The sequence below is a fragment of the Branchiostoma lanceolatum genome, chromosome 1 (genome assembly GCF_035083965.1).
Source record: "Branchiostoma lanceolatum isolate klBraLanc5 chromosome 1, klBraLanc5.hap2, whole genome shotgun sequence".
Taxonomy (NCBI): Eukaryota; Metazoa; Chordata; class Leptocardii; order Amphioxiformes; family Branchiostomatidae; genus Branchiostoma; species Branchiostoma lanceolatum.
This window is the reverse complement of record NC_089722.1, coordinates 3,203,517-3,228,065: the sequence shown is the minus strand read 5'-3', so window position 1 is coordinate 3,228,065 and position 24,549 is coordinate 3,203,517. Positions and strand designations below refer to the sequence as shown.

Here is a 24,549-nt window from a genome sequence, read left to right as displayed (position 1 = left end):
TTTCCATCAGGCAGGGGTGTGTCTGTTTTCATGTTGTTTGTCCAGTTGTGGGTATCCATAACTGTACGACCCAGCATAATATCCTGGTAGTTTTCCATCACACCTCACAGCACGCTTCACGTGACTCTAGTGTGGTCACCCTTCTGTCCTTGTGTAATGTCAGAAATAACTCAGTGCTTCCTGGTTTCAAGTTACAGCTGCTTATGTAAACGTGTACCGTTACATGTATCTCCCTGGACTTTGCCAAAATGTGCTGAAAGGCAAAAGGCATTGGATTTGGCAAAGTGCAGCCGCCCTTCCATCTTTGTGTAACATGTCAGGAATAACCTCACAGTAGTCCCTGCTGCTTGTTTCTGGTTACAGCTGCTAAACCCTTGTCCTGCTGTGTTTTTAACGCATTTTATTTTTCATTGATTATATTTGTTAATCAGGTCTTTGACCCTTGACTTTTTCTGCGCTGCTGTACATGGTTACTTCCACAAAAATTTGGTGCGTTTCGCTGCGGTGTGATGTATTCAGCTGAAAAATCCCCCAACCCGTACATATACAGAACCCACATACAGGCTCTGTAACGTGCAACCCATATATAATATTATATGGGTCCAGCAGGTCAAGGATATCTCCCTGGACTTTGCCAAAATGTGCTGAATGGCAAAAGGCATTTGCAAAGTGGACCCTGTTCTGAATCAGATGCATATTTCTATCACTGTAATCCCCTAAAATAACGGTTCCTAAAAACAACTTTGGGTACAAGAAGTCTCTTATTTCTGTCACAAGGTAAACATAGTGCTGCATGAATGCTGACAGGAATGAGCTAGGTACACATTACTTTTGAGATTATAAGGGGGGAGGATGATATATCAATCAGGCAACAGTTCAGAGTCACTTCAGACTAAAAAAACTACAAAACAGCTAAAAAACTTCCATTGAAACATGTAATTTTATCTATAATTGAAAGTTGAATAAAAGTACTTTGAGTCCGTTTTAGCAGCTCTGTGTTGATTTAGAATAAACAAACTTATGTAACCTGGTAACCTTCCCCCTCAGCTGCCTAACTATGTAAGCAATAGGAATTGGGCGCCAAACGGCCACTTCAGTGTACTAATTAAAAGGTTAACCTTTAGGCTGAATATTGTACAGTTCGAGGATTGATGCTAGATCGATATTAAGTGTTTTGCTGCACTCCTCTTATACACCCTAGCCGCACATGTCCGCACGACTGCACCATGCAGAGTCTCCGTGATCACTACTCTCTCTATGATGGAGCAATCAGGTCAAAATTAGCATACATCATTCCGGCATTAGTCATCTATGTGTATGTAATCTTTGTTGACACAACAAAGAGTACAATGACTTTCATACAGTCAACTACAAAATAGAAATACAAAATAAATCTTAAAATTCTAAACAATATACTTTTAGGCTAACAATGTGTAAATCTCCAACGTGTGTGTGACTAAGTCAATCAGGTTGACTGATCTTGGGTTTCAGTTTCCTTTTCTAATAATTTAAAGTAATCTTTTAAGTACTTCCTATTTTTGCATCTAAAAAATCTGATATATTCAAATCTGCCTGTGGTGTATGATTTCAGTTTATTGAAATCTGTATTTTCTACATGTAAACATAGAAATGTGAATAATGTCATTTATGAATATTACCTAAGACAGTCATCATATCCAGAGCATTCCATGACAAAGTGAAATTCATTTTCAATTTGCTTTGGACAAAATAGGCAAAGTCTTGGTCAGTGGCTACTTTGTGGTACGATGCATCTTCCTGTTTCTATATTTAATCTGACACTACTGATTCTCAACTGTTATCACGTTACGAATTTCAATTTCAACGCCAATATTCACAATACTTCTTTTTTATTCTATTCATTACTATCCATTTATCAGTCTCTTCATGTCTTACCAACTCAGATGAACTTTCATGCTAACAAAACGTTGCTCTTTCCTTCCAGGTGCCATGAGCTTTGGCAGCATCTCCCTGGAGACCCACACAACTCTGGCCAAGGCCATGAACAAGGTCGGAGCCAAGAGCAACACGGGGGAGGGGGGCGAGAACCCTGAACGGTACCAGGACCAGCCCATAGAGAACAGCACCCGGTCAGCCATCAAACAGGTACAGACATCTTAGGGATGGGGTTTTAGACTATATCACGGCTGGCACTTTCAAAATTGAACATTTTTTTCTGTCCCAAGAAACAAATTTCCGTCCTGGGATGGAGGAACGGGTCCAGAGACAGCGCTGGATTATAGAATTGTACTCGTAGCTATATCCCTCTTCTGGCTTTGACAGCAGTTGTAATACCCGCTGTCAGAGGGTCTTACAGTAACTTTAGAATGAAAACACCATTCATTATCTAATATATTAACGACCTCAAAAATTGGACTCACCGGAATTTTTGACTGACTTGCTCACTGTCTTCTTAAGCTGTCTGACCCGATTGCTGTGGACACATGACTTTCTGCGCGTGTGACATCAAATTCAAACTGAGCGAGTTTGAGAATGATTTATCTCCATTGTTATACCATGACCAAGTGCCAATAGTACCCGGGTTGCTTGCAGTGATTCCTGTCTTACATATAGGTTTTGATTCAACCTTTCAGGTTGCCTCGGGCAGGTTTGGAGTGACCAGCGACTACCTGGCTCATTCTGACGACCTCCAGATCAAAATGGCTCAAGGAGCAAAACCGGGAGAGGGGGGAGAACTTCCTGGCCACAAGGTGACGAAAGACATCGCCAAGACGCGTAAGTCTGTCCCTGGAGTCGGACTCATCAGCCCCCCTCCCCACCACGACATCTACTCCATCGAGGACTTGGCTGAGCTCATCTACGACCTGAAGGTAACCATGACCATAACTTTCACAATCCCAACAGCCAACACTAGAGCTGTGTACAGATACACTGTACCGATACAGTACCGGGTACAATCAATTAGGTACAGGTCCAAAATACCTGACCCTGCTGTATGTGTACTGGACCTGACTCAGGGGATGGCCACTTTGACAGATAAAATTACTATGAAATTACCGTGGCAGTGCTCTAAAGCCACTATAAAGCACAGAAAACACATTTGCATGGCTGGAGTCAAATTTTCATCTGTGTTTTCATACAAATAATACCTAGCACAATCAAATATCATGTTTTTACCAGTTCAAACATGCTTTTGTCCTTATTGAAAATCTAGCATTTTCCGAACAAGTAGTTCAGGTACAGGTTCAGGTCTGGACCTGTACCTAAACCCCTGTACCTGTACCTAAAATTTGTTTAGGTACACAGCTCTAGCCCACACAAAATCACTCAGTAACTCATTCCTTCATCAAGCCATCTGACTCAGCTTTTTAAGTCAGCCTGTTAAGGACAAAGTATCTATTTTTTAAAAAAATTTAAAAATAGACACAATCCAGACATACATTGTATATACAGTAGAAACCGCTTATTTGCAATGCCTATTTGTCAGCGCAATTTTCCTGATTACCCGGCTTTGCCGATTATGAGGTGTTAGCTCAAACTGACTGGATTGAATCTACGGGACAGTAAATCGAATGCAATGACACAAAAAATGCAAACACAGCCATATTTAACCATTAATAACAGTGAACTTTATTTAGATCAGTACATTTACTTGTAACATTTACGATTTGTAACAATAGCGTTGTTGTGGGTACCATTTCCCAAGGTATAATGTCCTTGGATTTCCCAACGTAGATCGTTGTTTTCTACCGACTAAATATTTGAGCTATCGACTCTATTAAACTCTCCTCGGACAAAACAAAGAAATAAACATTGCTATCTGCTCACAACACAAGCTACAGATAAATGTACAATTGTCAACGTATACTGATATTCTTACACCGTATTGTCAATTGAAAATTGAATTGAATTGCAGGCAGCCAACCCGCGCGCCCGCATCAGCGTCAAGTTGGTGTCAGAAGTGGGAGTGGGAGTCATCGCTGCCGGCGTCGCCAAGGGGAAGGCGGAACACATCACGATCTCCGGCCACGACGGGGGGACCGGGGCCAGCAGTTGGACGGGCGTGAAGCACGCCGGGTTGCCATGGGAACTGGGGATCGCCGAGACGCACCAGACACTGGTGATGAACGACCTGAGGTCACGGGTGTGTCTGCAGACTGATGGACAGATCAGGACAGGTCAGGAGATTTATGTCTAGATCTGGTACAGTACTGTGAATGCATTTAAAGTTTGCGTGGTTTTAACTTTGCATTGGGGAGAAAATGAGTTTCCGCTGTGGTTCTAATTTCGTGTTTGGGACAATAGTAGACAAGGGGGTAGGACTTACTGTCTGTGCAAAAAATTTGCGGTGGTTTTAAGATAGCGGCGAGGAGCTTACTGGGAAATACGTGAACATTTCTGCATTAACGGTTCAAATTTCTCTGTTAGGCCACTCCAATTTATTTTTTGTTGTTCTCAAACATTTCCACGGGGTATAACGTACGTCACGGGATGGCCAGACACATTCGGTGGTCGCAGAGATCTATCAGCCGCAACGCGCAGACACATTCGACGCGCCGCGGAAAAATCAGCCGTCCGCGCGGACCTATCAGCCGCAACGCGCAGACAAATTCGACGCCGCGCGAACCTATCAGCTGCTCGCGCGGAAAATTCAGCCGTGGGACAGCGCCATCAGGTGTCTCACTACTGCCTTCAGAGAGCGCTGGAAAGGCCGCGCCAAGGTAGGTCCTCCACAATTTCCTTCTCTAGCGTCATATAGAGACATGGACTGGTAATCTAACTAGGCCTATCAGGTGCCACACTATCTTAGGGTCATCTGGAGCCAGAAATAATCGGCAGGTCTTCAAATTTAGTCCAGGCATAGGGAGAACAGTTCTAAATCGGTGACACGCCACATCGAAGTAATCAAGGTAAACAGTGGCCAATGCCGTATTTTGGGCCGTTAGAAGCAAAGGCATCGGTGGTTTTGAGGTTTTTTTAGTGTGATTGGGTGTCCAGAACAACGTAACATACTCTGGAATTGATATAATATGCCCACAGAGCGAAAATATGTGGTAGCAGTGATACCGCTATATAACGCCCCCCTCCCCATTTTCTAGTAACGTTACGGCCCATATCTTATACATGTAGTAGTATAGTAAGCATTAACAGGCAAGTGTTTTTGCCGCCTCGATTGATTTTGGCGATATGCGGGGAATACCTTCTGTCACTTAAAGGGATTATCCTCATCTAGATGATTCAACGAACATCTCATACGTTTCTCGCAAGATTGTTTATTATATTGCAAGTATAACTGTTACCCAGGTATAATGTGTCACTGCAAGTAATCAACCCTGACATTTTTCAGAAATGACTCGTCGATTCAGGTTGACACTATATCCGCGGAAAAGGTGTGGAAACAAAGCAACGGGCACCTGGAAAGCAAACACAGATTGCGAAGTTGACGATGTATGGGTAACAGAAGTTAACATTGGCATTGATGACAGCACTGCGGCAGGTCCCAGGCAGAAAGAAACACAACTCTCCTGGACAACTCCTACTCGAGCTAGCGTCAAGGACACTTTTTCTGGACTGTAGGCTTCTCTCCCTTTATACGAAAGGCACTAAGCAACGGAAATCATACAATGTACAACTGGAATATTCAAATAACTCCATATTTGCCGTAGAAATCTATATTCATAGAGATATGTATTGAGTAGATTATTCATCAATTTTGGTACTTTGCAGTGTGTTTGAAATAGCACATGATATTAGACGAAGACTATACTTTGTCAGGTTGTTATATTTACAGATTTAAGTAATGGACCATCTCAGCGTTGCATCATTGTACTGACCATCTGTATTTCCTGAAATGTTAATCCAAAAATGACACACAAAATATAGGTATATATAACTAAATTTATTCTTGTTGTTTACAAAATATATATTTGCTGAATTGCAATACCATGTTCTTGATCTTGTTATACATCACTTGGCAAATGACTATGTTGTAATCATATTGCATTGTAGCTTGATTTATTGCTATAGATTACAAATGAAAGTATTCTGATCGTTTATAAATATTGACTCTTGAAAAAAGAAGAACAAAGTCAAAACCAGTCAAATACAGAGTCTCGGCGCCGTGATTTTCCCAACACTACAGATGAAAATATGGCACTGTACAGGTGCATTATACATGAGGTATACCTTCTTGTGAAACAACAAATGTAATTATATGATCCAGAATTCGTGCATGATTACACACAAGTTCTTCCTTTTTATGAAACCTGTGTTCATACTGACAAACGTCTTTACTCTGGGATTGTCATGGGTTCTGTGATAATGTTTCAGGACTTCTTATATTATGACTTAAAGGACTTTCCACATTTGTCACAAAAATCCCAATCTGAGTGCACTATCATGTACTTCTTCACTTAAACTCTTTCTGACAAACTGGGCACTCCTTGGGTGATTCAACTAAGTGATCCTGAAAGTCTCTAGCATAAATAAAGTCTTTATTGCACAACCCACACTAAATTGCTGGTCCTTTATCAGCCCCATGGCAGCGACGCTTGTGTTCAGCTAGTGAACCGCTGTTCGCTTAGCACTTGCCATGTGTACACAGACTGCACTATAGTCCTGCGTGTGGGGGAGGAGACATCCTTTTCTACATCTTCAGCTGCCACAACCACACCAGGTAGGTCATCGGACTCGTTGGACTCTTCCAAAGACACTGAACCCTCACTGGATCCACTGGTGCTGGTGTTTGAACGGGATCCACTGGTGCTGTTACTTGGAGACCAGGTACCCTGTCCGCTCCCCAAGGCATGGCTTGTCAGGTGGTTCTACATCTCCCTCCTGGAGGCTAGACTTGTAGGGTGGAACATGTGGTTTTACATTTGTGGTCACATGCACAAACCTGTCCTACTCATCAAACTCCATGGCTGAAATGCAAATTCCAAAAATGAATGACTTTGTCTGGATAAACATTGATGACTATGCATCTTCATTTAAATGACCACAACAATATCGCTTCTCATGGCTTCAATACTGCTATAAGATATGTTAATAACATCGTTCTACACGTGATGGTTCGTACTGAAGGATGGGGGAGGGGGCGTTATATAGCGGTATCACTTCTACCACATATTTTCGCTCTGTGGGCATATTATATCAATTCCAGAGTATGTTACGTTGTTCTGGACACCCAATCACACTAAAAAAACCTCAAAACCACCGATGCCTTTGCTTCTAACGGCCCAAAATACGGCATTGGCCACTGTTTACCTTGATTACTTCGATGTGGCGTGTCACCGATTTAGAACTGTTCTCCCTATGCCTGGACTAAATTTGAAGACCTGCCGATTATTTCTGGCTCCAGATGACCCTAAGATAGTGTGGCACCTGATAGGCCTAGTTAGATTACCAGTCCATGTCTCTATATGACGCTAGAGAAGGAAATTGTGGAGGACCTACCTTGGCGCGGCCTTTCCAGCGCTCTCTGAAGGCAGTAGTGAGACACCTGATGGCGCTGTCCCACGGCTGAATTTTCCGCGCGAGCGGCTGATAGGTTCGCGCGGCGTCGAATTTGTCTGCGCGTTGCGGCTGATAGGTCCGCGCGGACGGCTGATTTTTCCGCGGCGCGTCGAATGTGTCTGCGCGTTGCGGCTGATAGATCTCTGCGACCACCGAATGTGTCTGGCCATCCCGTGACGTACGTTATACCCCGTGATTTCAAGGTGAAATTATAGCAAGCTGCTGAGACATCATAAAAGCAGTCTAGAGGACAGGGAGGAGAAATTGAATAATACTGTATTTTCTGAGGATGAAACTGAGGGTATCCAGGGCTTGAAATGGGTCCTCAGGCTTTGTCTTCACATTGTTTTTCAAGAAGTTATTAAATATGCATATTTGAAAAAAAAAAAATCCTAGAACCAACAAGTTATATTGCTTTTAGTCACTCTTATCTTTGCTAAGAATTTATGTTTTCAGGACTGTGTGTCTGCTGTCTGTTTGTGTGGGAGCTACATTGTACTCGGCTATTCAACGCCACATGTTTGTTGTTTGTTGTACCCATGTTTTTATTCCATCAGGGGGCTGCTGGGTGCAGATCAGTTTTCCTTTCTTAGTGTAGGGCTGCTAGCTAATAATAGCCTGACATCTCTGTGGTGACTTCTTTTCTGGAGTTCAGTCAGATCTGAAGCAGCAGAAAAGAAGTGTAAACACACAGTTTGTTGTACCCAATAATGGTGTTCTTCTATGATCCACCTGCCAGGTCGAGACGTGGTGATGGGGGGACTGCTGGGTGCAGATGAGTTTGGTTTCTCCACGGCTCCCCTCATCATCTGGGAATCAAACCTGTAACCTCTGAATCTCGTCTCACATGTTTGTTCTGTGTTTGCAGGTCGAGACGTGGTGATTGGTGGGCTGCTGGGTGCAGATGAGTTTGGGTTCTCCACGGCTCCCCTCATCATCTGGGAATCAAACCTGTAACCTCTGAATCTCGTCTCACATGTTTGTTCTGTGTTTGCAGGTCGAGACGTGGTGATGGGGGGACTGCTGGGTGCAGATGAGTTTGGGTTCTCCACGGCTCCCCTCATCATCTGGGAATCAAACCTGTAACCTCTGAATCTCGTCTCACATGTTTGTTCTGTGTTGCCAGGTCGAGACGTGGTGATTGGTGGACTGCTGGGTGCAGACGAGTTCGGGTTCTCCCCTCATCATCTGGGAATCAAACCCGTAACCTCTGGATTTCGTCTCACATGTTTGTTCTGTGTTGCCAGGTCGAGACGTGGTGATTGGTGGACTGCTGGGTGCAGATGAGTTTGGATTCTCCACAGCTCCCCTCATCACCCTGGGCTGCACCATGATGAGGAAGTGTCATCTCAACACCTGTCCCGTCGGCGTGGCAACACAGGTATGGGTTTGAATAGAGACTAAACTTAACACCAACGCTAGGAATAATTGGGACTTACCAAAATTTTCGGTTGACTCTGTCAGCCTTTATGGTTTAACAGTTACTGAATGGTAGCACATTCAGGGGTACCTTGAAGCATTGGCACATATTTTATGGAATTCATTCAAATTTGAAAAAAAAATCACTTTTTATGCAAATCTGCATTCGTAGAAGGTAAATGTTTCTTGAACATGCATAGGACGGACCTAAACTCATGTACCTGTTGTGTACTTGTACCTGAAAGTTGTTTAGGTACATGTAGCTCTATAAATGAACCTTGTTTGATTGTCTCCCGTACAGGACCCTGTGCTGAGAGCCAAGTTTGCGGGGAAGCCAGAGTACCTCGTAAACTACCTGTTCTACCTGGCCGAGGAGGTGCGTGACCTCATGGCCAAAATGGGCTTCCGAAGCTTCCAGGTAGGGGGGTACTATTTCGCAAACGTTCAGTTTTTGCTGAAATTTTTGTACCATAACTATGTACTAAACTGGTATAAAGGTACATGTATGCTCGCAAACATATTTAATGCCTTTTAAGTTACATTGTACTTTGAGGTCAGAAGGCATCACGGTGAATATCTGAACCCCAAATCTATTCTGACCACACAAATACAGACTATTCCAAAATCACTCCTTTGCAATAATGGACTATTCACAATCACAACATTTGCAAACCTCACGGGGTTTGATATCAGATCCCCATATTTTGAAATGTCTACTAGTATTTTACAAACTCTAAGTTGGTATTGATTTCCACGCTGCAATTTATGTCTAATTTTGAGAAATTCATTTTTATTAATCATTTTGCGTACAATAAACTTAAGGTTATAATTAATACTTCCGAACCTTCCAGGAGCTCATTGGCCGCACGGATGTCCTCAAGATGGCGGAGAAACCGCTCAACGAGAAATCGGCGCTGTTGGATTTCGAGCCGATCCTGAAGAACGCACTTGACCTGCGACCTGGTATCAACATCGTGGCGGGCAGCATCCAGCAGGACTTCCAACAGGAGAAGAGACTGGTGGGTCGACGAATTCTGTCTTGCTTAAACAGGTTTCCCACTGTCAGGTTTTTCTAATAAAAATCTGCAAGTGGGTGCATTTTCAGGGAGCGAGTGACCAAGCTGTGTGGATTTATAGAGAAGTCTAACTTGAAACGTAACCGTAGTCGTGTTCGAGAACTCCATCATTCTTATCAGGAGGATTATGTCACAACAGGACAAGTTTACTTTGAGTTCATGCTCAGGACAATACGACTGTTGAAACAATTGTCAAGAAGAAAAATAAGGTTGTGTACATCAGAAAACTATATCTTAAAATGATTGGCATATGTTTAACCAATGAAAATTCTTGTTTTGTGTTTCCAGGACAACAAGCTTGTGGAGGAGGCCAGTGATGTGTTGGAGGGGAAGAAGCCGTCAGTGGATATCAGAATGGACATCCAGAACGAAGCCAGGGCGTTTGCCAGCACCTTGAGCTACAACATCTCTATGTGAGCAGAATACAATCCTTTCTGATTTTATCAAAGTTAACGAAGTTGCCCTCAAAAAATCTGCTAAAGTTAGGCTGGATAAGTCTGGAAGTGTCTGATAAACATTAAGGGTACCTAGCTTTGGCTAGGAATGTCCCTTGCATGGATAGGACGTTAAATGGACTCTTACCCGATCCAGACCTCGAGCACTTTGAAGAACCCACCACAATTATTGAAAAGAGTCCATCCTGGTGTGGGGGGATCAAATAAATCTGTCCGGATAATGAGCTTGTATCTTTCAGTACAAACCTGGTGTGTTATGCATCTGTATCTATCGCCAGTATAGACACCTTTCGGCGCAACACACCAGGGTTACGCAATGCAAACAAACAAACTGACAACCAATGCCAGCATGTTCTGATGTTGAGTCACCTCTATCCGTCCACAGGAAGTATGGTGAGAAGGGTCTCCCACCCGGCAGCATCAACATCTACCTGAAGGGGTCGGCTGGGCAGAGCTTCTGTGCCTTCCTGGCTCCTGGGGTCAGGGTGGAGCTGGAGGGAGACGCCAACGACTATGTGGGGAAGGTAAGACTGTGGTAACCGTTATATGATAAATATTATACAATGTACAATGTTCCATTAGCTGCAATAAGGCCACACTGATCATGACTTGAGTATATAGATGACATTCAAGCATGCATCAGTTCTCAGCAGATCTGTTTGGACAAAAGGTTTGGAAACATCGTACAAAGAAGCTGTAAAATTGACAAATTTGTGCTGTAAATTCCAAGAAGAAAATTTTGGAAAACAGATACATGCCGTTATTGCCTTTTTTTCCTTTAATTTTTCAATTTTTGCCATTGATGTCAACTAATGTCATGATGTCACGATTGATGTCATGATGTTTCATGTCCACTAAGCTTCAAAATGTATACTGAGCTCAATTTATTTTTCTCAATTCAAAGAAGAAAATGTGAACGACTTTCACATTTTCTCTTAACTTTGTTTGATTTGTATATATTAATTGTATTTGACCTTGTTTCCAGGGCTTGTCTGGAGGTGAGCTGGCTATCTATCCCCCACGCAGTCTTCCTGAGGACTTTGACACGACAGAGAACATCATCGTCGGCAACGTTGTGCTGTACGGAGCCACGTCTGGCAAGGCGTTCTTCAGGGGACAGGCTGCCGAACGCTTCTGCGTCAGGAACTCCGGCGCAACCGCCGTTTGCGAGGTGGGTTTCCTCAAACTCTAGGAAGTAATTTTTATCTTTGTGAAGACGGAGGTAAGCTATTGCTGCAGGTTCTAGTAATACTATGTGAATTGTATTATTTTTAATTTCTTACAAAGAGAAGAATAACAATTGAATCTCATATCTTCTTGAAATTCTAAGAGTTTTGTTGATTTCTTTGACTGACTCAAGGCTTTTCTTGCTAAAGATCATCTTCTAGTTCTATAATCTCTGAGCTGTGGACATGGGCCAACTCCATTTCCTGTCAACTTTCTTGAACCTTTCTAGCACCTTTGACCAAACTTCCTGTTATTGTCCCCAAAATGTCAAGCATTCAAAATTAATGCCTTTTGCAAAACTGTGGACACACACAACTACAAACAAACACACAAACTGATTACAATCATTGGTTCTCAGAACTTCAGATGGTTTCATTCAAAATAATCTATATTGTGTTTGAATGCCTGTTGTTCCCCAGGGTTGCGGTGACCACGGGTGTGAGTACATGACTGGAGGGAGGGTCATCATCCTGGGACTCACCGGCAGGAACTTTGCAGCGGGCATGTCGGGAGGGCTGGCATATGTACTGGACACGTAAGTTGCTTCCTCTTAAGTACCAAATGTCTGATTCAACAGATCTCCTTCCTCAAACATGTCCAATAGCTGTTCTGCATGACCAGGGATATAGATGATGTTCGCAACACCTTTTATTTCCGACCCGAGCCTCAATAATCTTTGATACATGTACAGGTGTTTGGACTCGATTCAAACTCGCATTGATTGTGCCAGGTGTTGTTACAATTTTTTGGTTTGAGGACAAAAAACTGTGGCACATTTCGTATTGAAATGTGTGTTTTTTCGGATAGGTATGACATAGTCCGTACTCGGCAAGGGGGACTCCCTTTATATACAACCAACTGTAAATATTTAGCAATATTTTTTAGATGTGTTTAGCCTAAGTGTATGCATTTGTCAATATGGACATCGAGCCTGGAATAAACAATAAACAAAGTTAACATAAATTATGGTAAAACTGAAAAGCTGCAAAATTAGCAATTATATATTCCCCACAGTGAGTGTTTACCGATTGAAAGAAAACTACAACTCTGTGAACCTCTCAAAATCCACTCATTCGTTGCAGAAAAAGTGGGACACTTCGTCTTCCACTGCTTCCAAAAAAGAAGTCAAACCAACTGACGGCTTAGGTTGTATTCCATAACAGTTTTTGTTTCATGTTGCAATTAGCCCTAGGGAAAGAACTTGCAAATAAAGTTATTATTATCTTGACATCCCTCCAGTGAGAAGACATTCCAGAGGAAGTGTAACGTGGAGGGGGTCTCGCTGGACCCAGTGGAGGAAGAGGAGGACGTAAGGTTCCTCAAGGACACCGTCAAGGAGTTCCACGAGGCCACGGGTTCCGTCATCGCGCAGAAGGTGCTGCAGAACTGGGCGGAGTACCAGCCGCAGTTTGTCAAGGTTAGAGCACCAGAAGTAACGGATTCCTTTCCGAGCACTCGGTGTCCAGTGCTGAAGGTGCCTTCTGCACTAGATATTCAGTGCCAAAGATATGTCAGCATGTGCTGGGTGTCCACAATGTTGAGGCAGCTTCAGCACTGAAAAACTTGTTGGCACTGGAAACTGAGAGTACCTTCTGCGCTGCAAAACCAGTGATGACAAATATTCTACACTGAAAAAACGGCGACAATAAAAATTTTGCACTGTTTCCCTACGAAAGTCCGACCTGATTCTGCCAATCGCCCAGAGGGTGCGGAGTACCAGCCGCAGTTTGTCAAGGTCAGTTGAAAATAAAAACTGGACAGGTGTCTCACTGGACTGCGCCAAATTGCACCAGGCACAAACCGGTGTTTGCACAACTTGTTACCTGAAATTGTAATTCTTTTTGAATGATAAAAAAAATTGTAACTTGCAAAGTGGTGTAAATGGGCTAAAAATGGCACAGAAGCACAAAATTTAAGGTCTTTCTGCTGATGAATGTATTATTATTAATCACTGCCCATCGAATTCAGTGGTAATACTGTGATTTCCATTGATAATAAAGTTATCTAAAAAGACTTTCTGGGTCCGTCCATTTTGTTTTATAGACGTCACATATAAGTATGAGGGAAAATTGGCACAAATTTTACAAATTTGCAAAATTTCCATTGAGTCAAATATCTTTCTTAGGGAAATATCCCTGTACAAATCTTTCTACAGTGCTTTAATTTACATATTTGCAACTGTTGTCAATCTGTGCTCCTCCACAGATATTCCCCCACGAGTATCGCAGGGCCCTAGAGAAGATGAAGGAGGAAGAGGCCATGCAGGTCGTTGCAGAGCCTGTCGCAAATGACGACAACAAACTCTTGAACGGTACCAACGGTACTAATGGCAACGGGAAACCGGAAAAGGGTACGTAATATTTGGGTTCTTGTGTATAAAGTAGAGTGGATTCATTCCTCAAGCTAACCGACATCTATCGCACCGCAGTCGTCCCTCAGTCAGACATCTGGAGCCGCATGGTTCCCGTTTAGAACTTTTATTCAGTCTAGTACGCGACTGGTTTCGCCGTGTGAGCTTCTTCAAGGGTACAGACTAAATGACAGAATTACATGAGGTTCTCACTTAATATATACCTTTGCAGTGCATACTGCCCTCAGGCTGGTAACATGATGACGTAACATTATACCACCAGGTCCTTAAACGCCTACGTATGTCCATATGGTCTTGTTAATCACATGACCTACTGCTAATTATCACTAATTACTTGTATGTCATGTTACAGGTGCGCAGGAGTCTCCCGAGGCGAGGAAGAAGCCGAAGATGGAACCGGGCGTGTTGGACATCGAGGACACGATCCCGGACGCTGAGATGGACACCAAGAACCAGAAGAGGGTCACCGAGCAATTGGACAAGGTGTTTATTTATTTATGTTTTCTGTTTTCCTTTTACCAGCCTAAGGGTATATGTAGCTCCTGCAGTGGCTGAGCACTCAGGGGGCAGATAGTTACATACAATACAATGATATTATGTACATATTAACATAAAAGTATTTCTGCATCAGATCGCAACCATACTCGTATACGTAGTCCTTGCCAGGTCAAAAGGTTTTGAGGTCAGGGGTCACACTACTCTCTTAACCTTCTCCCTGCTGCCTAACTCTGTAACCAATAGATCTAGAGAATGGGGTGCCAAATGGCTACTTCAGTGTGCTAAGGGTTAAACAGTGTTTTGAATGTTAAACTTTGTGATAATTGTATGGATGAAGCAGTTTTCACATCTTGTGGGAGTGAAATCCAGCTCTCTGCATCTCTATAATTTTGTTTATTTTCAATGCAAAAAGGTCCGTGGCTTTGTGAAGTACGAGAGGAACTCTGACGCCTACCGCAACGTCAAGCAGAGGCTTAACGACTGGAAGGAGATCTATAACCACAAGGGCGTCCGCTCCAAACTCAAGGTGCAGGCAGCAAGGTAAGCCAACAGGGGGACATTTATGGGAACATATCATTCAAGTGTAAATTGTGATGATAACATTCCTGTGTGTTACATTAACCCCACAGGTGCCAATTAGTTGCTTCCTTACTTGGAGACCCCAGTACAAGTCCTGGGGTCAGGACATCTTGGTTGGGAAGGAACGTAAAATGGGGGTCCCATGTTCGAGGAGGTTGTTTCAGCATGTTAAATGGGATTTAGGGCTAGCAACCTATCCCTGTAAAATTATACCCTGCCTCTGAAACAGCAGGGGAACTTGCTGCTTTATGGGCAAATAGACACTACAAGGGTCTGTATTGTATATTTTGTAGGAGCGTCTTCACTAGATATCTTTAAAGAATGCCTGCAGTCAGTGCAAATACAAACTGTTCAGCTGCTGTGCCGTGTACCTGCGAAGCTAGTGTGTTATGCAGGTTATACTGGCTACATAGATACCGAAATTGAGCTGATAACATCTGTGTGTAACATGCCTGCATGTACATGTACCCCCAGGTGTATGGACTGTGGCGTTCCCTTCTGCCAGTCCCACAGCGGCTGTCCTCTGGGCAACATCATCCCCAAGTGGAACGACCTCGTCTTCCATGTAAGTCAGATATTACCAGACAGAAGTCCTGACGTGATACAGTAACTGTAAATGTTGACATTTTCGTGGGGGTTCAATGTTCGCAGCTTTATGTGATGAACTCTTCACAAACTTAGGACCACTGCAAAAAAGCTTGTTCTGTCTTCTGCCCGCCTACCCCATTGTTTCAACTGCAAACAATTATTGTCATTTTGATTACTTAGTTTACAAACTTTAAGATATTAAATCCACCAGTGTGCTATAGAACCAGTACTGTCCTAAAGGAAGGTGACAGAAGTATCAGCTGTATATGTCTTGGTTGTGAATAAAGAACCTCGTTATCCACTGATCTGATTCTACAACCTGATAAAACAAATGAATAACCTGTACCCTGACTGACTCCACAGGATCAGTGGAAGGAGGCTCTGGACAGGCTGCTGCAGACCAACAATTTCCCAGAGTTCACCGGGAGGGTCTGCCCCGCCCCTTGTGAGGTCAGTGACCCTGAGCTCTTACTTAAGACTTTGTTTGGTATGTCTGCCTGTCAGTTTGTCTGTCAGAGTGATTGTCTGTTTGTTTGTATGCATCCCCGATAAACAGCCTCATGGCATAACACATCAGGTTTGTACTGAGTACAAGCTGCATATCAGGATGGATTTATTTGATCCACTCACACTGGGAAGGGCCCCTACTCTTTTCGATAAGTGTGGTGGGTTCTTTAACATGCTTGAGGTGTGCCTCTCCCCAAACATGGGACCTCCATTCATAGTCCTATCCCAGTCCCAAGCTAGTACTGACCGCCATAGAATGGGGATGACCAATAACCCCTTATGGGAGGAAGATAGCTTGGATTGATGAAGGAAAAGGGAGGATCACTTTCATCTGTGATGGCTAGGCTATCGCAAGAACTTCACAAAAGCAAAAATATTTCAAAGAGTATCAATGAGATCTTTGATTTCTCGTTTTCCCTTTTCCAGGGTGCTACATGTATGAAGGTTTGACTTATGTTTTCGGTAGTGTTTGTACATGTGTGTTCGTATGTATGTATGTAATTGTATGATATTGTGATTTAGCATCATAACTCCAGAAGCTCAAGGATGGATTGTCATGAAATGTTTCCAATCAATTTCTTGTTTTCGATTTTCCAGGGTGCGTGTGTTCTGGGGATCAATGCCAAGCCTGTGACGATCAAGAACATCGAGTGTGCCATCATCGACCATGCGTTCGAGCAGGGCTGGATGGTGCCCCACCAGTACCCGGCCACCGGGAAGAGAGTGGCCGTCGTCGGAAGCGGGCCGGCCGGCCTGGCCGCCGCGGCACAGCTTTGTAAGGTGAGGACTCTCGAATTCTGTTTGTTTGTTTCTTACCTCCATGAAAATCATTTGGCATTTGAATGCTAGGCAAGTAGCAGAGTGACATTAACAGGAAGTTAAGTCAAAAGTACCAGAAAAGTGCTTTGCATTTGGGACTGCATTGTGTTAACACCGCATGAACTACATATGTATGTTCATTTTATAGATTACTTAACGTTTGGGACCGCATCTTTTAGCAGCAACACCTATAGCTGCAGTGTGAAATAGAACCAGCCAGTATATCCCTGAGGAAGGTGACAGTCTGTAACCGAAACAAAGGCTTGAATAAAACTCTTTTAGTTTTGTCTATCAGGGCCATTTCAATGCTAACTCTATCATAAAACTGTGGGGAAGTTTTAAATGGATGTTGTGAATTACAATAAATATGTTGATAACAAGTATATGTGACATTAAGACCTTACTTTTGCCCTTACAGGCTGGTCACGCTGTGACGGTGTACGAGAGAAACGATCAGATTGGTGGACTGTTGCGCTACGGCATCCCCACCATGAAACTCAGCAAGGAGGTGAGCGTCTTATTTAGTTATTATGAATAACCTTTAGCAGTCTTTGGACATCCTCTCTGCCAGGGTTCACCACTTCTTCATGTGACAACCCTGGCAAATATCCCTACAATTTCAGATATTTGAAGTTAGTCAGTTCAGAACGAAAAAGTGATAGACAGGATTTGAAACTTGAAGGTATTACCAAGCCAGCTAGCCTTTGGACTAATCTCGTTATTTTCCACTCATAAATGAAGCTCATTCATCGTTCTTGGTTATGTTCCTGGACCATGATTGTCACCATGGTTACTGGAAGTGTAACAGACACCCCATATGCAAATGTTGTAAAAGAATTTTGTTCACTCTCGGTTGTGTTCCCCTGTGACCCCAGGTGGTGCAACGTCGTGTGGACCTGATGGCTGAGGAGGGTGTGGTCTTCGTTACGAACACAGCAGTCGGAAAGGAGCTGCCGGCGAAGACACTGCTGGCGGACAACGACGCAGTCCTGCTGTCCTGTGGAGCCACCTGGCCGCGCGACCTGCCTATCCCAGGTGGGTTTGTCTTATAATATTGGTCACTTTTTCATTAGCTAGTAGTGCAATGTGGCTTTGCTACGGCTCACGTTGTTGGCCAAGCATGCTGGGTCATGAAAAACACTTGTCGAGAAGAGTAGGGGTGACCTGGTGTGCTTGGCTAAAAGCGCGAGCCATAGCGAAGCTGCACTGCACTGCCACTTAAGCTAATTGAATTTACCTAATACCTCTTCCAAACCATATGGTTGAAGATGAATTTACATGCCAAAAGGTAATGGATGCTTAATGCTTATACTTGCTTATGTCGAGAATGGATGCTATCTGAAATGTCTAACCATTTCCAAAATCATATCCAGTTGCTTGACTGTGTAACTGTTATTTTGCGTATCTTTTTACCTGGATATCTAACCTTCATTGATGTAGTTGAGTTTATGTTAGAGGTCAGCCAATTTTAACTTCTGTCCTTTTACATTTCATTCAGGCCGAAAGCTGCAAGGGATCCACTTTGCGATGAGTTTCCTGGAGAAGTGGCAGAAGAAACAGCACGGCAACGCGACCATCAGCCCCATCATGGCCAAGGACAAGGACGTCCTGGTCATCGGAGGGGGCGACACAGGGGTGGACTGTATCGGCACTGCTCTCAGACAGGTGGGTATGGCACAGGGACTAGTTGGACTAACTTTCAAAAAAAGGAAACTTGAGGTAAAGGTATAGCCTTTTTGCGGCCTCATGTCTTGGGCATGGTATTGGAAGCCTTGTATCTCCCCAACTGCATTTTTTACACATGGGTGGAGAAAGGAAAGTTGTGCAAAGTGCCTTTCAACTTGAAGAAGACACATCGTCTAGCCAGAAATCGAACCTCTCGATCTCGTGTCTACTAGTCTAATGAATCTGCCATTCTATGCCACTCAAAAGATGAGGGACATCTTGTTTGCTGCATCTGGGTTAATTCCTACATTGTACATGTAGGTCTACACTGAGGCACTGAACTTACGATTTAGATGTGTTCTTCTATTAGATTTTTGAACGTAAGGAAAATTTGTAAGGGGGCAGAACTTTTGTATTATATTATGTAGTCTAACAGAAGGAACAACATGCCTTTTCCAGGGAGCCAAGAATGTCACGACATTTGAGATCCTGCCAGAGCCCCCGCAGGAGCGTGCAGCCAGCAACCCGTGGCCGCTCTGGCCCCGCGTGTGGCGCGTGGACTACGGGCACGAGGAGGTCAGGCTGAAGTACGGGAAGGACCCACGCCACTTCGAGATACTCAGCAAGGTGAGGAGCATAATCATTGTTGCTTAACTATGTTCATGTATGTCACAGCACTTTACATTTGGGCTCTGCGTCAGGACTGCATTGTTAGCAGTAACACCTAGCTGCACTGCAAAGTGAACCAGTCAGAATTGGTGAGGAAAGGTGATGACCGCTTCTCAATCCATCTCGGACAATGTTTTATCCCAGTAAGAGAAGAAATGAACAAAAGACAGTTAAACTCAGAAATACATTGTCATGTTAGCCTGGGTACCATTCACCGTAGTAACTGCTGGCTCAATCTTTTTGCTTGCTAACCACGGTACATGTAACTGGGAGACACTGGTTCAAATATGGGGAAGGGCATCCTGCTTGAAGCTGCATTCGTCTTTTGGAAGGGACATAAAATGGGAGTCCTGTGATAGAGGAAGCACCTCAAGCAAGTTAAAAGGCAATTAACATTAGCCTCCTTACTGGGACGGGTACCTACTGGCTGTACTTCAGATGAATGATTACTTCACAGAGGTTTATGTCCTACAGACTTTGTATAACAGATGGAAGGTTTAACAGGTGTTCATTGGTCCGTCCCACAGGAGTTCCTAGACGACGGGGAGGGTAACGTGGCAGGTGTGCGTACCGTCAAGGTGCAGTGGGTCCGCGACGAGTCTGGCAGGTAAGTCTATTCAACTCAATTATTTATTAGCATATCAACATTCCAGACATCTGATTTTTTGAAAAGGTACCGATATTTACAAATCAAATACAAACTAACACATACACTGTAAATGCAGAAATGTTTGCGGTGGTTTTATTTTTGTCCAATACTGTAGCAGTATGTGACTATAGCACTGCCGCAAACTTAATACCACCGCGGACACTCCATTTTCACTTAAGCGCGAAACAAAAACCATGCGAACTTAAATACATTATTTTACAGTACATATAAAGTGCATCCCTGTCACAACAGGTATCATTATCTTGTGCTAGTTTCTACAGTCAGATTATTAAGTCTGAAGGATTGGTGCAGAAAAAAGTCTTTTTGTTCGACAAGGTGGCAGATGAAGGAGGTTCCCGACAGCGAGAAGATCTTCAAAGCCGACCTCATCCTGCTGGCCATGGGCTTCCTGGGACCAGAGAACGCCATCGCTGATGAGCTGGGAGTGGACCTGGTAAGTACTCCCCCTTGTGACGTTGTAGTAAACTGCAACCTTTTTTGCTTCCAGGTTATTTTGGGTGGCTTGAAATAAACCCAGTCGCTCATAACATTCTGAATAACAAAAATTGAGATATTTCAATCTCAAGGAGATAATGTGCCTTAAATTTACCTTTGTGCCAAATTTCAACTCAATTCGATGAAAAAAAACGCTTAAAAACCACTATCTTACATTACTTCTTGTCTCACCCTCACACATTGTTTTTTACCTCTGAGTCAGTCATTAAGTATCTACACTTATTTTATTTTCCATTCCTCTGTATCTGTATTTTCCTAACAAAGAAAGTTCTTCTTAAAGTTTGCTAATGGTTGAACGATGTGACAGATTACTATGTTCCACGTCATATAAATTGTTAGTATTTAAACAAATGACTATTGGTTGCTACCGGTACTCAAGGCTGTATCTTAAGCCAGTATCTTTTTTTATTCATTCTTTATTTATTCTATGTTTCAGGACCCACGCTCCAACTTCGACACCTCCACTGCTCCATACAAGTGCAACATTCCCAAGCTGTACGCTGCTGGAGGTACGACATGTCACTGGTTATTTTTTTAGTACATTGTGAATACATTTTATATTGCGGTTGGTAATTTTAGCTGTTCGGGGGAAAGGGAGTAATTTTAACTTACAGTGGAAGCAAACATCACTGTCCCAAATGTTAGTGCATGACATATATTTGCGATGATGACATTTTAGTGGTTGACTAGTTACCATTTAAGTAGCTAAAATTAGGTTACCATTAAGAAATCAATAATTAAAGTATTGAGATGTGCAGGCTAGGACATTTCCGATGGTGACGTAAAGCTGGCAGCCCTGTGTGTAGACCTCAAGTGTCAAACCTCGGCATGTAAAAGAACCCAATACACGTATTGAGAAGAGTGGGAATGAACCGGTGTGCTTGGCTACAAATGTGAGCCTTAGTCAAATCCATAGACAGCTCGTCTGCCTGGCAACATCAATGACCTCCATTCGGGACACCCTGCATGGTGGCTTGAGACTTAACAATTAGATGTATAGTGCACGATAAAGCTTAAATGCTGATTACAAATGAAAGAAAGTCACAAAAACTAGATATTATACGGTGGAATCTAGAATGATCATGTTTAATTTCTTGTTGCAGACTGTCGGCGCGGCCAATCCCTTGTGGTAACCGCCATCTCAGAGGGTCGGCAGGCAGCCAGACAGATCGACCTTGACCTCATGGGCTTCACGTCATTGGCCGGGCCAGGGGGCGTTGTCACGGCAACCAAAATCAAGAAGGAAACCATCTGCTGTTAAAAGACTCTATCTAAGGAAGAGGAAGAAATGAAGCTGTCTCAAAGATATCTTAAGTTACTAGTGAAATTGCTTCGGATAACAAGCTGTTTCAGAGGAGGAAACCATCTGCTGTTAAAGAACAAATGTCAGGATTGAAATGTCTTAGACATATCATCTGTAAAGTTGCAGAATAAATAAACAGAAATAGATAAAATAAGCAGAATAAACAGAACAGAAGTTGCTTCAGTGCAAATTTCATTTGTATAATGGATACTCCAGAAGGACACCATCTCATGTTGAAGAACTCTAGATTAAGGTTGAAGAAACAAATCTGGAAATTGAACTGTCCCAAAGATATCTGATTCATTATACGTTAAGTTGCTTCGGATAACAATTTATTTGTTAAATCATGCAAATTTCATTTTGTATATGGATACATGAATCTCTTTGTTGTTTTAAGATTTCTCACTGCACATCAATGATTTAATTGATAAGATTCCTACTTACATGTATAGTGTAACTAGTGCATGTACCTAGTTTTCTGACCTGACTTTGTTGTTGGGGATACAAGTTAAGGTAGACATACAGATAAAGGACAATGTATTACTAGTAGTTAAGATCTACTGTTAGTAGAATGTTCAGAAAGTATTATGCTAATGTCTCAGTTTGGTCGAAGTGAGATGTCAACTTAAACTTACAAGCACACGACTAAAACTACTTGTACTTTATCAGTCAGTACTTGTACTATATTGTTCATAGTTAACATTGTTCAATGTTACTAGTGAGACTAGTAGTAGTATATATAGATTATGCTTAGTGCACACTCTATATACTAGACTTCCATGGATATGTAGATATACATAGAAAAGCTGTATGTCATGCTTGTGAACAATCATTGTACATGTGCGTAGACATTGCATATATGGTGTATGCAGCACTTAAACGACAACATTACAATGACTACTCTCCACCGAACATCTGTAGGTATGTGTTAACTGTACAGTACACTGTAGGTAACGAAAAAGCATTATGCTTCATCCTCAACCTCTTTACCTTTCTGTAGATAAGTTAGTAAAGTCTGGTGACTCATATTTGGGTTTCATCAATGCTTCTAGATTTGCTTGGTCGTTATGTTTGAAAGCAAACGATAAAAAAGGTGAGCTGAGAAGAATTGAAACGTTATTCTACATGATTGTGTTATTATGTAACGTTAGATGATTATGAAGCAATGCATTTGAATCTGAATAATGTTGATGTGTACAGTGTGTATCATGTACATGTATGATTAATAACTGGTCTGTGGTGATGGTACATATTATGTTATTTAGAATATGAAAGGTAATCTCTACTTCTTGGTGTGGAACTGTGGATTGACTACTGATTAGTAGCCTTCTTTGCAGTTTCGTTTATTTTTGGGGAGTCCTAATTCTAGAGGTGCAGAGACGGCCTATATGCGTATCAGCGCCCCCCAAAAATTAACACAGCTGCTTCTAGAAGGCCTGTAACTGAGGCTACTACTGCAGAGAAGGATACAAGAGTAGGGAGTTAGATGGTGTAACCAAGCAGGGTTGACTTCCAGACAAGACAGTTGTTTCTTGCTATAAAAGTTGGATGAGTTTCACCTTGTTTGAACAATTGTTCATCACATGCAATGTAATGCTACAAATTCAGTACATTGTGTTTAAAGCTATCAGAATTGATTTTTTGGGCGTTCTTTGAATATATTATAATTAAAAGCTTATTAAAAACATTTTGTTACATTGTATTGTGCTATTTGCTGCAAAATCTAAATGATATTAATCACACTCTTTGTCAGTTAATGCGTTTTCCATCATTGCTTGTTACATGTTTGTAGCGTTAGCAATTCAAAACACAGCTCTAAATGTATAGTGAATCAGTGTCACTTACACAAGTTCCACAGATGTGTCACATGTACATGTAACTAGAGTAAGTGTAATTTGAAAAAAAAAAGAATAAAATGGAAAAACAGATGAATTAGTATTGTGAGTCCATGATAAAGGGTGAATGTGCCAGTCCAAGGTGTGTATCATAACTCGGTTTGGTAATCAATCAATCAATCAATCATCAGCTATAATCAGCGCTGATGCATCTCTTGAATCATAGTTCACAAGCACCTCAGTCTGCAAAATGTGACATCCTTTTAAAATACTAAATAGATATGTTAAATTGAATATCTGCCAGGGAAGGACTGCAGCTACTCGGAGACGGAGTGCGGGTACCAGCCGTGGAAGTGCGGGCTGCAGCAGAAGGACGACGAGGCCTGTCAGAACTACGCGGGGTCCTGCAGGGACCAGGCGGCCAACTGTAGCCTGGTGGCTGCCAATGGTGAGTACAAACATTAATATATATACGTTGATGAAGGTTATACATCCAGGTAATAAGATACGCCAAAAATAGTTACTCAAGCAACTGGATAAAATTTTGAAACACGTTTCAGACAGCATCCGCTATCTTTCGTCAGTGACTAAGGACAGATCTACATCTACATAACTATAACACAAGATCTCTCGAAGTCTCTTGAATGGATTATGGCTTATATTTCAATGCATTAGCCAAAGATTTAATGATACAAGAAAGAGCCAATCTTTGACACTCTCCTTTGTCGTTTTCATCGTCCACTTATTACTCCGGGAAGGAGGATGACCTCCTGACGGGGGTATTGGAAATGCCTTTGTTTGCACGTTCGTAGCTAGAACGCACGTGCAATGTGACGTTTTTATCATTATTGTACCTAAGTTTGTTTGTACCTTTGTATT

General features: G+C 42.5%; 1 protein-coding gene and 2 long non-coding RNA genes across 5 annotated transcripts in view; 2 read left to right on the top strand and 1 right to left on the bottom strand.

Annotated features, from left to right (window-relative positions):
- LOC136429911 (uncharacterized) overlaps window positions 1–23,763 on the top strand; it is a 68,219-nt gene extending 44,456 nt beyond the window's left edge. For all 3 annotated transcript variants that reach the window (XM_066420082.1, XM_066420073.1, XM_066420091.1), the window contains 25 exons: window positions 1,964–2,124; window positions 2,613–2,849; window positions 3,896–4,157; window positions 8,742–8,875; window positions 9,215–9,331; window positions 9,765–9,932; window positions 10,278–10,402; window positions 10,830–10,968; window positions 11,430–11,615; window positions 12,091–12,206; window positions 12,911–13,088; window positions 13,877–14,021; window positions 14,395–14,525; window positions 14,953–15,080; window positions 15,594–15,684; window positions 16,071–16,157; window positions 16,812–16,994; window positions 17,452–17,541; window positions 17,909–18,068; window positions 18,532–18,698; window positions 19,158–19,325; window positions 19,895–19,974; window positions 20,353–20,470; window positions 20,969–21,041; window positions 21,636–23,763. In XM_066420082.1, coding sequence (XP_066276179.1) covers window positions 1,964–2,124; window positions 2,613–2,849; window positions 3,896–4,157; window positions 8,742–8,875; window positions 9,215–9,331; window positions 9,765–9,932; window positions 10,278–10,402; window positions 10,830–10,968; window positions 11,430–11,615; window positions 12,091–12,206; window positions 12,911–13,088; window positions 13,877–14,021; window positions 14,395–14,525; window positions 14,953–15,080; window positions 15,594–15,684; window positions 16,071–16,157; window positions 16,812–16,994; window positions 17,452–17,541; window positions 17,909–18,068; window positions 18,532–18,698; window positions 19,158–19,325; window positions 19,895–19,974; window positions 20,353–20,470; window positions 20,969–21,041; window positions 21,636–21,793 — 3,602 coding nt within the window. In that variant the 3' untranslated portion in view covers window positions 21,794–23,763. The remainder of the gene's footprint in view (window positions 1–1,963; window positions 2,125–2,612; window positions 2,850–3,895; window positions 4,158–8,741; window positions 8,876–9,214; window positions 9,332–9,764; window positions 9,933–10,277; window positions 10,403–10,829; window positions 10,969–11,429; window positions 11,616–12,090; window positions 12,207–12,910; window positions 13,089–13,876; window positions 14,022–14,394; window positions 14,526–14,952; window positions 15,081–15,593; window positions 15,685–16,070; window positions 16,158–16,811; window positions 16,995–17,451; window positions 17,542–17,908; window positions 18,069–18,531; window positions 18,699–19,157; window positions 19,326–19,894; window positions 19,975–20,352; window positions 20,471–20,968; window positions 21,042–21,635) is intronic.
- On the top strand, window positions 4,444–6,083 carry LOC136429930 (uncharacterized). Its single transcript, XR_010754832.1, has 2 exons — window positions 4,444–4,700; window positions 5,327–6,083. It is a non-coding gene; the product is annotated as an uncharacterized lncRNA (long non-coding RNA).
- Window positions 5,864–7,690, bottom strand: LOC136429926 (uncharacterized). Its single transcript, XR_010754831.1, has 2 exons — window positions 7,435–7,690; window positions 5,864–6,902 (listed from the first exon to the last, which is right to left on the bottom strand). It is a non-coding gene; the product is annotated as an uncharacterized lncRNA (long non-coding RNA).
- Window positions 23,764–24,549: the final 786 nt, after the last annotated feature.